The sequence below is a fragment of the Fulmarus glacialis genome, unplaced genomic scaffold (assembly GCF_000690835.1).
Source record: "Fulmarus glacialis isolate BGI_N327 unplaced genomic scaffold, ASM69083v1 scaffold36802, whole genome shotgun sequence".
Lineage (NCBI taxonomy): Eukaryota > Metazoa > Chordata > Aves > Procellariiformes > Procellariidae > Fulmarus > Fulmarus glacialis.
In genome coordinates, this window is record NW_009200373.1 from 1 (window position 1) to 13206 (window position 13206).

At 40.1% G+C, this 13206-nt stretch overlaps 2 protein-coding genes across 2 annotated transcripts in view; one reads left to right on the top strand and one right to left on the bottom strand.

Moving 5' to 3' along the window:
• Positions 1 to 50: 50 nt before the first annotated feature.
• On the top strand, positions 51 to 2091 carry GSG2 (germ cell associated 2 (haspin); the record flags this gene model as incomplete). The annotated part of the gene is made up of 1 exon (XM_009573591.1): positions 51 to 2091. A coding segment is annotated over one exon (2041 nt), but the record flags the coding sequence as incomplete, so codon positions are not given.
• A 2358-nt stretch (positions 2092 to 4449) lies between these two features.
• Positions 4450 to 13206, bottom strand: part of ITGAE (integrin, alpha E (antigen CD103, human mucosal lymphocyte antigen 1; alpha polypeptide)) — a 22624-nt gene continuing 13867 nt past the window's right edge. Inside the window, exons 16-27 of the mRNA XM_009573592.1 lie at positions 12960 to 13095; positions 11815 to 11945; positions 11125 to 11265; positions 9955 to 10176; positions 9409 to 9539; positions 8501 to 8634; positions 8237 to 8385; positions 7535 to 7663; positions 6068 to 6138; positions 5235 to 5370; positions 4840 to 4941; positions 4450 to 4530 (exon numbers count right to left, since the gene is read on the bottom strand). Of these exons, the coding sequence (XP_009571887.1) occupies positions 4450 to 4530; positions 4840 to 4941; positions 5235 to 5370; positions 6068 to 6138; positions 7535 to 7663; positions 8237 to 8385; positions 8501 to 8634; positions 9409 to 9539; positions 9955 to 10176; positions 11125 to 11265; positions 11815 to 11945; positions 12960 to 13095 (1563 nt within the window). The remainder of the gene's footprint in view (positions 4531 to 4839; positions 4942 to 5234; positions 5371 to 6067; positions 6139 to 7534; positions 7664 to 8236; positions 8386 to 8500; positions 8635 to 9408; positions 9540 to 9954; positions 10177 to 11124; positions 11266 to 11814; positions 11946 to 12959; positions 13096 to 13206) is intronic.

Here is a 13206-nt window from a genome sequence, read left to right on the forward strand (position 1 = left end):
GGCGGCTCGGGGCTGGACGGCAGCCTGGAGCTCTACTCCCCGCCGCGCAGGCAGCGGACGGCCTCGTCCGGCAGCGCCCTGAGCTCGCTGGAGTCATTTCGGGGAGACTCGGAGCAGTTCCTGCCGTTGCCGGGGGCTGACAGCGCGAGGGAAGAGGGGGCTGGACGGTCCCGTCCAACAGGCACGGAAAGGAGCGGTGAGCCGGGCTCGGTGTTGCAAAAGTCCGGCAGGGTTCTGAGGGCATCGGTGCGGGGACCCTGCCGGGCACAAGCTCCCCTATCCCCACAGAAAGCCACCGCCACTCCTCAGGCAGCGCTGCCTCCCGTTAATGGTGAGCCAGAGCACCCTGCACTGTATGACAGTGCCGCTTCTGATGAACCATGTGATGATCTAAGAGATTCAACAAAGGAAAGCTTGTGTTGTCAGAGGGGCAAAACCAAGAAGTACCAGCTTACGCCGGTGGTGGTCTTGGACCCTCAAGAAGTGCCAATGTGGCTGACAAGCATGAAACGCAACAAAAAGGCAGATGCTCAACCTGCCTACCAGCAGCCAGTATCTCCTTTGGACCTTCAAAGAATCTTGGGGAATAAACATAAAAGTACCAAAGTCGTTTCTGGAGAGGAAAGTACCTGTAGAAAAGCTTGCATCAGCGGCTTCAGTGCCAGCCGGTGGGGGAGGCAAACAAGGCTCCGTCCAAAAAGGCACAAGAATAAGAGACAGCAGCAGCCTAATAACTCCTTTTTTGGACCACAGATGAGGCAAAAAGGAATGAAGAAGGGTGTTCTGGAGATGTCTGTAGATATAAGAGACAATGACGATTCACTCCTCAATAGCTCCCATTCCTGGGGTAGAGTTCGAGCATCTTTGTCCTTCCATAAGAAGAAGAAAGTTACCACAGAAGAGAGTTCCTGCAACAGCATCCTTTGTACCCTTTCTGTGAAATCCCAGCTTTCAGGGCACCAAGTAACCCTATCTGCTGGTAAGGCTCAGTGCAGCACTTGGTCTGCTTCCTCCATGCTCCTGCTGGCTCCCAGGAATTCCTGTTCTGTCCTGGAGCTAATGCTTACAGATGCAGAGAAGGTGTTTGGGGAATGCCACCAGGAGGGGCCTATCGCTTTTGAGGAATGCATTCCTTTAGATAAGATGAAAGATTGCAAGAAAATTGGAGAAGGGGTGTTCGGAGAGGTCTTCCAGATTGACAGCGAGAGAGGACCTGTGGCCTTAAAAATAATTCCCATTGAGGGGACTGAAAGAGTAAATGGTGAAGCTCAAAAGAGCTTTGGAGAGATTCTGCCTGAGATAATAATTTCAAAAGAACTCAGTCTTCTGTCTGAAGAGTCTGTGAATAGGACTGTCGGGTTCATTAGCTTGTACTCTGTGCACTGTGTTCAAGGGGCCTATCCTCAGTATCTCCTGGAAGCCTGGGACAAATACCATGAAGTAACAGGATCAGAAAATGATCGGCCAGACCTTTTTGGGGATGAGCAGCTCTTCATGGTTCTGGAGTTTGAATTTGGAGGCAGTGACTTGGAGAATATGAGAAACAGGTTTAGTTCAGTGGCATCAGCAAAAAGCATTTTGCACCAGGTCACTGCTTCCCTGGCTGTGGCAGAACAGGAACTGCACTTCGAGCACAGAGACTTGCACTGGGGGAACGTGCTGGTAAAGAAAACGGATGTGAAAGAGCTTAATTATGTGTTGAATGGGGCAACGCGGACAATCCCCACAGCAGGGATTCATGTCAACATCATAGATTATACTTTGTCTCGGCTGGAGAAGGATGGGCTAACTGTGTTTTGTGACCTTTCCACTGATGAAGAACTGTTTCAAGGCACAGGGGACTACCAGTTTGATATCTACAGGCAAATGAAAGTGGAGAATTCCAATAGCTGGACTGACTATCATCCACACACCAACGTCCTCTGGCTGCACTACTTGTCAGATAAACTTTTGAAAGACATGGGCTACAAGAAAAAGGAATCGACTTCTGCCATGAGGAAAATAAAGCAGCAGCTCATTAAGTTCCACAAAGAAGTACTGACCTTTGAGTCTGCCAACGAAGTTTTACAAAACAGCAGCCTCTTCCAGTGAGCAAGGGAGTGCAATATTTCCAAGAACTAAGTCACTGATACTGCCTTTCTCCTTTGCTGTTTTTTATGTATGCCAACATCTTTAAATGTTGGCACAATGAAGAAGTATTATGATCGGTTACCAATGTGTATGATATGCTATCAAAAATGTCTAAAAAACCCCCCAAAAATGTCTTCTTTTTAAGATGTTCCCATAAGTACTTTTTTTGAGGGGTGATGGCTGGTAGAGAACAGAGTTGACATTTGAGAAAGGGGGGGGAGAAAAAGATTTCTTCGGGCTCAATTAATGTTTTGAATTCCACAGAAGTTTTCTTACCTTTTTAGTCTTAGATTATTAAAAGTTCTTTCCTTACTAAATTGTCTTTCTTACAAATTCTTTTTTTTTTTAAGAAAAAAGAAAAAAAAATACAATTCTGGACAGTGAGGACAAAGGTAACTATTCTTAGCCCAATTGGGGACAGAGAGGGGAAAAACCCCACCTTTTGACTTAATTTCAAAAATGAACTTGTGTTCAGTTTGGCAAAATTTGTACCTGGAATGATGCTACAAAATGTCAATACGTAAAGCTTCTGTAGTGTAGGTTTTAAAAACACTAATCTGCAATAATATTATTTTTTTCCTCTGTAAGGACCAGCGAAGAAGTATTGGATTAGGAAAAAAATAAGAAAAAGTACCTGTGTTCCTGATGCATTTTTGACCGTTATTATGTTGTGACCTTGTATACTGATAGGAACCCAAATCTGTAACTTGATGGTAGCGTTAAAGTGATTTTCTCCATTTATCTACAGAAGAAAATGCACAGGATAATAAGTCTTCTTTAGTCCTGATTGCAGATGGATCAGATGACCTAAATTTGAAGCTATACTTACATTAAATTTGAATTCTTTGTTTTCAAGAAGTCCTTCGCTAACATTCACGTACATTAAAGGAACTGGTCTAAAAAGAAAAGTGAATTAGATTAATATTAAAAATTAGTACATCCAATGACCCAGATGCATTAAGTAATTAAGAGGTAGCATCATCAGATTTGTTTTAACTGGAATGCTGTCTATGAAATCTGTCTATATATGCGTGTATATATGTAGTCTATCAGTTAGATGCATCTTTGAACCTATCTTGAAGTCTACTTTTTACAAGCTAAGCAGTTAGAGACCCTAGGTACCCCCCTGCCTATGATACAGTTTTATTGTTCTGTCTTCCAGACTCTTTACTTTTGCTGTCTAGTACCACAGAAAGTGACTTGACAATCTGCAGTGCTTGAAATTATTAAGATGGAAATTGTATTGGAATCTTACCAGGCATCCTCTCAATCTTTTTTCCTCTAATTGACTGAAGTAATTCAATATAATTGAATATTCTTAAAACTTACTTGGTAAGGACTGCAGTGAATGCATATCTGACATCAAGGATATGTTCTTCAGTCAGAACGGTGCTATTTTCATTTATGCTTGGAAAAAAAAAAAAGGATGGATGAAACAACATTATTATCTGCCTGCCTTGGTCCTTTATTTCTGTGTTTGAGAACTGCTAATATTGGCTGGAAATAGAGTGGCAGTAATTAATGAAAGGAGAGGTGCCAGGCCACTTGGTGACATGGTACAGTACTGTTGGAGTAGCCCTTTATTACTACAGATTTTGAAAGCTGCCATTGCTTGAAGCGTTTCCCCGCAAACCAATGCTAATTTGTGAATATATAGTATTGCTTTCATTAATCAAAATGTAAAGCTTCTACCCCTCACAAAACTGGACATTAAATTCATATAGAAACCTTTGCTTTAAACTGTGCTTGCAATGAAGTGTAGCTGCCAGAGATGAGTTCTCATTTTCTTTTTAAAGATGCTCTCTGTTTAAAAAATGCTGTGTACTAGTCAGTCCCCATAGATTTAAATGGGAGGAACGTGACAAGAAAGGAATCTGAATGGTTACTTCCCCCCATTAGAAAGCCCCTAATCAAGAAAAATGCCCTGAATTTATGTTCTCATCCCAATCATTTGGAGTGAAAGCTTTACTTGGAACAGAACAGGATTATATATTTTAATCATCTGTTCTCTCTGCTAAGGAAGGAGGATGCCAGAACCCAGTTTGCCATTTCAGAAAACACAAGCTTTTAAATATGTACTACACTTAAATAAGGACCTTAAAGGGTGCTCCATCTTTTACTGAAATAAGTATAAGCAATTATCATAAGGTAAGGAAAGATTTTTCACATGGATCCAAATGCTTTAGAAGGTTGAAAAGAACAAGTCTATATATATAGAACAAGTGTAACCAGTGACTGATAAATAGTATGGACACCGAGTAGGAACTCTGATATTTCCCTTTCTAGTTAACAGTGTATTTGTGGTGAAAATAGCAATACTCACTTGGTGATATTAACGGTGATTGAAGACTTATTTTGGAATATGCTTTCTTCTAATTGCCAAATCACTGAAAATTTTGCCTATTTTGAGGGAAGAGAAAGACATAACAAAATATTGATTACCCCGTAAATACTCTTTAACTCACCAGGGCACTGTTAAAACATAATGGCTAATGTATTGTCTGCTCATCATTCCCTTCTGGAGAAATTAGACATAAAGTGCAGGAATACAAAAATTATCTATTGCCTTGAGAAAATGCACACCAGCCATAAGCTGAATTAGAAAGAATAGCGGCTCTGGCCAAATTGTAGAGATAGAGGATGCAAGAGCAGCTACTCAAAGTATCATTTAGAGGTAGGGAAAAAGTGAAAATAATGATCTCTACTTACAGTTGTCATCTTGAATACTGGATGCCCAATTCTGCAGTTACAGGATAAGACTACAGAAGTTAATGGTATTGGTAGGCCACAGTGAACAGTAGGAGAGGATGGCTGCCAACAGAACAGGAATGCTCTTTAATGTTGAATAAAAACAGACTGGGAAATTCACCTCAGTCTGTGTCTGCTCCCATAAAACGAATTAGGTACAAATAGCCCAATAAAAGCCTGGGAGTCTTAAATCAGATAAATCCAGTTGTTCAGGCTCTAGTCCTAACAACTGAAATGCTCCTTCCCTTCCCTGGACTTTACTTCAAGATTTATTTAGGTAGTAAATTAATAGGAGTCTGTGCTGGGTTTTCTTTCAGCAGTCTGCTGCTAGTTGAAGAGTTATTCTACAATCTTACCTCAACAGTCACCTTCTTAAAATGTAGGTTTTTAGGATAGTTCAAGACCATAGTTGTCATGTATGAGTCATCTCCACTGTTTGTTAGCGAAACATTCATGGTCACTTCTTTAGTGTGGCCCACCACTAATTCCTTTCTAGAAGCAGACAGAAAAATGAGATGGGTGACATATAATTTCTAAGGGTTGTTATTTAATAAGAGGCCTGAAGTATTCTGGTTCTGGTAATTACTCCCTCCAAATGCTTTCATACACAGGCTAATGCAATAGCCCAATTAATTATTCACTGTTCTTCAGGGTATGTTGGAAAATGCTTCCTTCTTAATATTGAAGGCAGTCATCTCCAAACTTTATGTAACATTTTATCATTTCTGTTTTACATCAACATAGATTTTAAGCATTGTTCCACTTGATTAGCTTTTCAGTGAATCTCCAGGGTAGCTTTTTACAATGAAGTGATGCCTGCTGTTTTGTCTAAGGCTATGTAAACTGAGTAACTCCTTGCTGTAGTGCTATGCTGTGCATCAGTCTAAAACAAAATCACATGTTCTCAATTAAATGCCAGAATCGTGATTTTTAAGATGACTATAGTTGTTTAAACCTTGGCCTTTCCTCTGAGATTTGCTAGAACAGCCCAGCAACACCCATGGAGGCATACAGTTACGGCATTGTATGAATGTGATGTTATGGAAAGGATTAATTGAATGGAAAGTAATGTAAACAAAAGGACACCAAATCTTGTCTGAGAATTTGAAGAAAAGGTCTTATGCACAAAGATGACATTTTATATGAATGCTAAATGCAAAATCTGGATAATACAACTACTATGACTCACTGAATCTGACTTGTCAAAGTTAAATGAGCAGTACAGATGGTCTTGTTGTTGCAGTCCTTCTCGTAAGGCAACTGAAAGCAAAGACAGATCAAGTCAGATTTTAACAGTCCTAATTTTTCGAAGATAGCAGATTCAGAATATCTTTACATATACACATACATTCTCTGAAAATCAAAATTCCCATGACGTCAATTAAGGAGAAGTTGAAAATAAAAGACCCTCTAGTGATAAGTCAGTCCTAAATTGATGATGTTTCAACTCCCAGGAGAAGGTCTATTAGTAATAACATAAAAAGTCTCCACTGGGGACAAGGACTTGTTAAAGAAATGCCAGTTTTTTACCCCTGGGTTGCCACAGGGCAATAATATTAATTTCTTTTCCAGAGATTATATGTTTTTCTTGAATAAATATGTTCATATGCTGTGCCAGCTTATAGGCACACTATTTTGTAGAGATGAGGTTACTTCCTTTAGCAATAGTTTTATTCACCAATAAAAATCTACTATCTGTGGCTGATATTTCTGGAGAAGGTCAATTATAATTAATAATTAGATGTTGGGTGCATAAGTACTAAGCAATGCTGACCAACACTCAAGAATCTCATTAATTATTCTTAGGAAATAAATGTACCATCAACATCATAATCCCTAAGAGTACTGCAACATAGTAATTAGTGTTCATTATTGCTCAGTGCTAAATCTTGTCCTAACTTCTCTGTCCTATGCTTTATGGACAGCTAATTAAGTATTGAATTGTGGTAAAGACTCCTACTAAGTAGCAAAAAGCTGCCTCTTTACAGAGTTTCGTGGAATTTTTTCAGAAGCTGTGATTTGGATTTCAGACTAACTGTGAAAAAGAGCTAGATTAGCTTGTAGGAATCCTGTTACTAAACTGCAAGAGAGGAGACACGATATCAAACTTAACCTTCAACTTTATTAGAAGTTTGCAGCCTCCCAAATAATCAATTTAAAACAAACAACTAAAACTAAAAAATATATACATAATTTTAATGATTTTTAAAATTACTTCATTAGAAAATTGTCTAGTTGTTACTACCAAATACACCATTCAAAGAATAACTCTTAATATAAGTTCCAGCGTAGAACTCAATATCTGAAAACTACTTCAGAAAACACACAAACGATCTGCCTTCTTCACAGGTAGCATCTAATCTCATTTTATACAGAGGCACAGGAGAAATTTCATGGTCAAAAGTAAAGCAATTTTTTAGCAGATCTGAGGTTGGACCTTAGAGATGAGATTCTCTTAACGAGATACGAGTATCTGTTTGGGGGAAACCTGGGCCTAAAGTCTACCCAGAATACAGTATTGATAACTGGAAAGAGAGCAGAGGGCAGAAGACGACAGGCAAAGGCTAAGAAAACCACAATTTAAATTATTTATTTTTTAGTAGTAAAAGCTTTGCATCCTGGAAAGAGAGAAAGTTCTCTGCCAGTGTTTTATTACCTGAAAATGCATTTCTGATGGCTTGTATCTATCCAGCACAGGAACAGCAAACTCCATGTTATCATTTTTCTTATAGAGCTCGTGTTTAACTCTCAGAAAAACACTGGAAAAACAGTCAAAGTCACATGGCTACAAGAAAGGAAGAACAAGAAGTTGAGAAAATATCTGGGCATTAAAATGCAAGAATCTTCACACGTCATCTCTGTTCCAGCTTCTATCATCTGGCATATTTAGGGACCTTCTGGCTCAGATGTTTTCTTTGGGCCACTGTGTTTAATAGCCATCAGTGGACCATAAGCTTGTCAAATGTTTTTTTGGATCATTTTCTACATTTGGCTCCCATGACATCCCCTGGATAATGTGTTCAGTGATTCAGTTACGCATTGGGAAAAACAGTTTCCTTAAGTTTGCTTTAATCCTGTAGAGCTTCATGCCTCTCCTACAATTTTAGGATTAGAATTACTTTACATACACACAAAAGGATGAGAGTTTGATTTATAGCAATACAAACCAAAATGGCACATGACACAGCTCCTGCCTCAGCTGTAACACCTGCTCAGCAAGACTGACACTGAGAAAACCCCATTCCATTGTAGTATTTTTGCATTTCAAGAAAAGACTCATCATCATGCAGATTCTGTTAAAAAATCCTATCCCTCTTAACCCTTCTTTCTGTAGTTAAGTCTGACCAACATCACCTACCAGCGTGTAAAGCTGCAGCTCAGAGCACATGTGCTTGCTGACCAACAGCTTTCCACTTCTTGTGGTGTTCTGATCTTCAAACTGTACTCTCCTCTTTGCCATTTTCACATCTAAGTCCACCGTGTAGAGAATGTATAACTGTGAAAACACTGCAAGATTTTCAAAATCCTTTGTTAGATGTACCAGAAATTGTCCTCAGGGCCAAGTTTCCGAGGACAGTGGAGGACTGCAGATTTCAATCTGATCACAATTCCCATTTATTACCTTTTTGAGACCCTGGTAAAGCTGAGATTGTATCGAAACATAGTTTTGCTGTAACAATGCTGTTATTTTGGAAAATTAGGATTCTCTGAGGGTTGAATCTCATGCTGGTGAGAAAGTGGACAACTGGTCTCGAGCTAGTCAGTGAAGAACAGATAAGGAACAGAATCAAATATAAATTTTTGAACTGAAACATTACAGGAAAAATGTTTTAAGAAAGCCTGGCAGCCAGAATAAGAACTGCTCAGTATTTCCATGGTATTTCACCTGGAGCAAGCTGGCCTATTTACAGAAGTTCCAGTTTCTGCTGGGAACGTTCAGAACATACAAAATCCCAAGAGTCTTAAGGAACAGACAGCCAAAATATACCAATATGGCTAGAGTTTCAGAATTAAACACAGTGTTTATGTTTCCATTAGATAAACTCATTACCTAGCTGTTCAAATTCTCTCTTTATTTACAATTTGTTTTCAAATACAAAAATCAAGAACAAAATCAAATCTGTCTGCCATGTCTTAGCCTTTGTGAACTCCACGGGTCACTCAGCTACCAGATGTCTGATTGAAAATGAGGTACGGTCTGTCAAGAAATTATTCTTTTGTCTAAATGACCTACATTATTAGTGCTGAACTGCAGACATCAAGATCTTCTTAAACCTAGACCTATGTTAATCAGTTCATGTTCACTATCTCATACTTGCTCAAAGCTTTAGACATACAAAGGCAAACAGCTTTGCAACTTGAGCTAAAGGCTTTACATTTTATATAATTTCTAGCACTGGAAAATGTTTTTTTATGTCCCTCTGATGCTGAATTAAAAATAGAATCATTACACAGTGCTTGGAACACAGATTCTATATTTGTCTTTGGAGCATTTCCCCTGCACACTAAAAAGTAGCACTCATTACCTACCGGAGCAAAACCACGTTCTCCAGTGATCCTACTGTAAGATCCTGGAGGCCATCATTGGTGAAATCAAAGCCACCATCAATGGATTGTCCAAAATACTGGAGTCCTGAAGAAATTTCAGAGGCTTTTACTCTCTAAAAGGGGGCGGGAACATCAACAAATATAAGTCAGGATCTCTCTCTTGCCCTTTGGAAAATATAATTCTTTTCGCGAGGCTGCTGTAAAAATGATTTTTGTAACACTCGTGAGATGCAAAATATTGACTCTTAACTTCCTGTAATGGACAGGCAGGCTTGCAATAGGCTGTGCTGTTCTATAGGCAGCACCTGAATCCAGCTCCCTCGCCTAAGCAGACAGGTGAATAAATGCAATTAAGGAGCAGCTCTGCTGCAGAAATCTGTGGAGTCACATAAACTATCTGACATCTGCAAATTTCTCACCCATCAATGCAAATGAAATGTGGAAGTCCTTCCTCCAGCCTCTTGCTACAAAAACACAAGTTTTTCCCTCTCGGGGGGTAGTGGAGGCAATTCCCAATAAGACACGTACTTGAGAAAAAGAGCTCTTGATCTTGTCTTTATCACCATTGAAGATGTAAATGCTGCCAAAAGAGAAACTGTTTGAAAGCTGGTCTTCAAGGGGGGCTCCAACTGCAATATCCTCATATCCATCCCCATTGATGTCTCCAATGCTGGCCACTGTAAACCCAAACCTTGCAAAAGGAGAGGTCACCTGCACATTTAAGTGTCCTTTCATGGTGAATGAACCAGTCTGAAAAACATCCAAGAAGGAAATCCGTTCATAGCAAATGTAGCATGAGTAGCTCTTACATGGAGGGGGAAAAAAAAAAATCTTACTGTACACTTACAACGCTTAAAGGTGAACAATAAAGCCCTGAACAATGTAATAAGAAGTTCAAGATACCAGCTGACTCTTGGAACAAAAGCTTGATCCTTCTGCATCGAGAGCATGCAAATTCTCCCATAGAAGCAGTGTCTCTGGACAGCCCTATGCAAGCAGACACACTGAAGCACTGTCTTTTCTTAAATCAATAGCAGATTGAGTTGATCCCCAGCTTGTTTCACAACAGAAACCATCCCATCTTCTCCACCCTATTACAGAAATAAGCCACAAGAGGGTGCACGTTATTTGAATTCTAACAGATGCCAGGACTGTTGTTTTCTGCTTCCAACCATCATGTACGTGCCCTGAGCAAATTTTAGCAGTGCACCAAAAAGGGTTTCTCCTGGTCTGCAGTTAAAGTTCACTTCTCATTCAAAATGACGCAACTAACTTATATCCTGTATATTGTGTAACGGATCCTGTAGCTAGGCCCACAAAGCATCTTGTTTTTTACAAGTCCCGGGAAGCAAAGTTTTAGCAGCTACCCACGCACACGTTTATTGCAAGCATTGCAAAGAACACTGCTTGGAAGAGCAAGGTCTGCACCAACAAATTGCCTACGTACAGGCAAAAGACATGATTTTATCACACTGTGATAAGAGTATACCTTAGGTACAGAATGGTTTTTTTTCTTTAGTTATTTCTTTTTTATATTCTAACGACTAAGACAGGACCGCGGGCTTCATCCTGCAGTCCTCTACCATACAGGGAGAGCACATTCAGTGAGAGCACCAAAGAGGAATGTTTTATTTGTCACTACTTAGGCATGGTTGGAAAATCCCCAACATGGGGTGTTTACGCTACCAGTGTTTTTACCTCTGTCTCCAGGCGATAGACGTAAACCCTTCCTTCTTCCCCTTGAATGTGATAAAATGGAGCTCCAACAAGGAGAAGATCTGTCACCCCATCATGGTTCACATCAACTGGGCAGAGCTCAGAGCCAAAATAAGATCCAACCTGTGCTCCAGAAAAAGACAAGCAGCTCTTTCACTGGAATTCTCTATATATAGCTTTGTAGAATTAGTGTCCTTTGCAGCAATTTTTAGAACTAAACATCACTTATCTACTTATATGTGGATCATTTCCCTATTATTTATTTTATTACAGCCATCCTTAGGGACAGATTCTGTAACCAGTTTAGCAGTAACAAAATCATTATTCAACAATTTGACAGAAGAAAAAGAATACCACAGTTGACGACCTCTTTCCCCGGGAACCAGGAGAACAGAACATAAATACAGTACACCCCATTTAGCGAAATTTCTTCCCGGTCTTTTTGCAAATTTCATGATTTCTTACACAGTCTTTGTTCACTCCATAATGTTCCCAAAGCATCATGGAGTGAACAAAGACTGTGTAGTCCACATCCAGCTAAATCGGATGCTTGTGTAAGGGTCTAAGTGTGTCTGGAGGAGAAAAAGCAGCTGCCGTTTGAGCAAATGCGATCTGTGCAGCCCTCCTGACCCCCATTGACCTGACTGCCCCTGGGTGAGTGAAGCACAGTACCTGTTCTCCTTGCAGGGTTTGTTTCAAGCGGCTGTCCTGAAACACCAACACCTTCCCTCTCATGCTGTGCCGTGGAGCTCCAGCCACGTACAAGGGTCCGTATTCTGTGCGTACCACTGCCACACTGTATCCTGGTGCATTTACACAAGGAGCAAAAATAGCATACGTTATCAGTACCATACTCTACGCCTGGAGGAAAAAGCCCACAGAGTTTGGACCTACATACTCAATGAGATCCAAGAGTCCACACCATCTCTAGTGTGGCCCATGGTTTTGATTACGGACCATCTCATTATAATATTGATGAGGAAATAGCAGGTAACTTTTCTGAGAGAAAAGCCAGCAAAGCTGAGGTTTTCCTCTCTTGGTAGCTTGTTGGGTAATTGAACAAATTATTGGTCTGAAAAACATGCTTGAACTCTTGATGACTTTTCTTAGCATTTATCACAGTTCCTGAGGGATTATCCAACATACACACTTTTTTTTTTTAAATTATGATGTCTGCAAGCTGGAAGGTTTATCACCCTTCACAGAAGCAAAGAAAACACTATACTCTGTATAGAAAGCAAAAAGAGATGTTATGGGGCTTCTGTAACAGGGAGGTAATGAGAGAAGGGTTAGCTGATACAAACAGTCCACAGCACCTCATATTACCTGGTAAGACTTTATGGCCAAAGCTATAGTCGGGAGATACAGGGCTCATGAGGCCACAAAGCACTGGCGTGAATAAGCAAGGCTTTATTTGTCATCAAGCCAAGAACAGTATTGATTCACAAGGTATTTCTTCTCCAGACACTCACAACAAGTGAAATATTTATCCTTATCAGCTCTCAAAAATGCCCTTCATTGCAAGTATTCTTACACAGGGAAACCAAATCGCACATGTTAACAGAACAATACCACAAGGCATCATAACTCATAAGAGAAAACAAGTCATATCTTCCCAACAATGAGGAGACAGAGACTGTTTTCATCAGAATCTCTCTCCCTGCTAGAGAAAATGTTCAAAATCCAGTAAGATGCTGCCCGAGGTGGCCTTCTTCAGGTAAACGCTGTCAGTGTCGTCCTACTACATCGAACACAACAAACTAAGCAAAACTGCAGTCAGGTTGTCATTTAATCTCAGAAAGGGGTAAGCCGATTACCTAGGTAACTGTATTTTGCTTTTTTGGCTTCTTCTTTAGATTCATTCAGGAAAACAGCGGTCTTGGTTGCCAGATCATACAGCAGAATTCCACCAGACCAGTCAAAGGCCCCCACCGCACCAAACATTAAGACTTGCTGCAGAAGTAACATACTTCAAATTAGAAGAGATGAACACAGGGCAATTGCCTCTAGCACTCTGCAAAGCAGTTTAGTAAGGAGCAATGTTTTCTGGCTTACAAGTCCTGC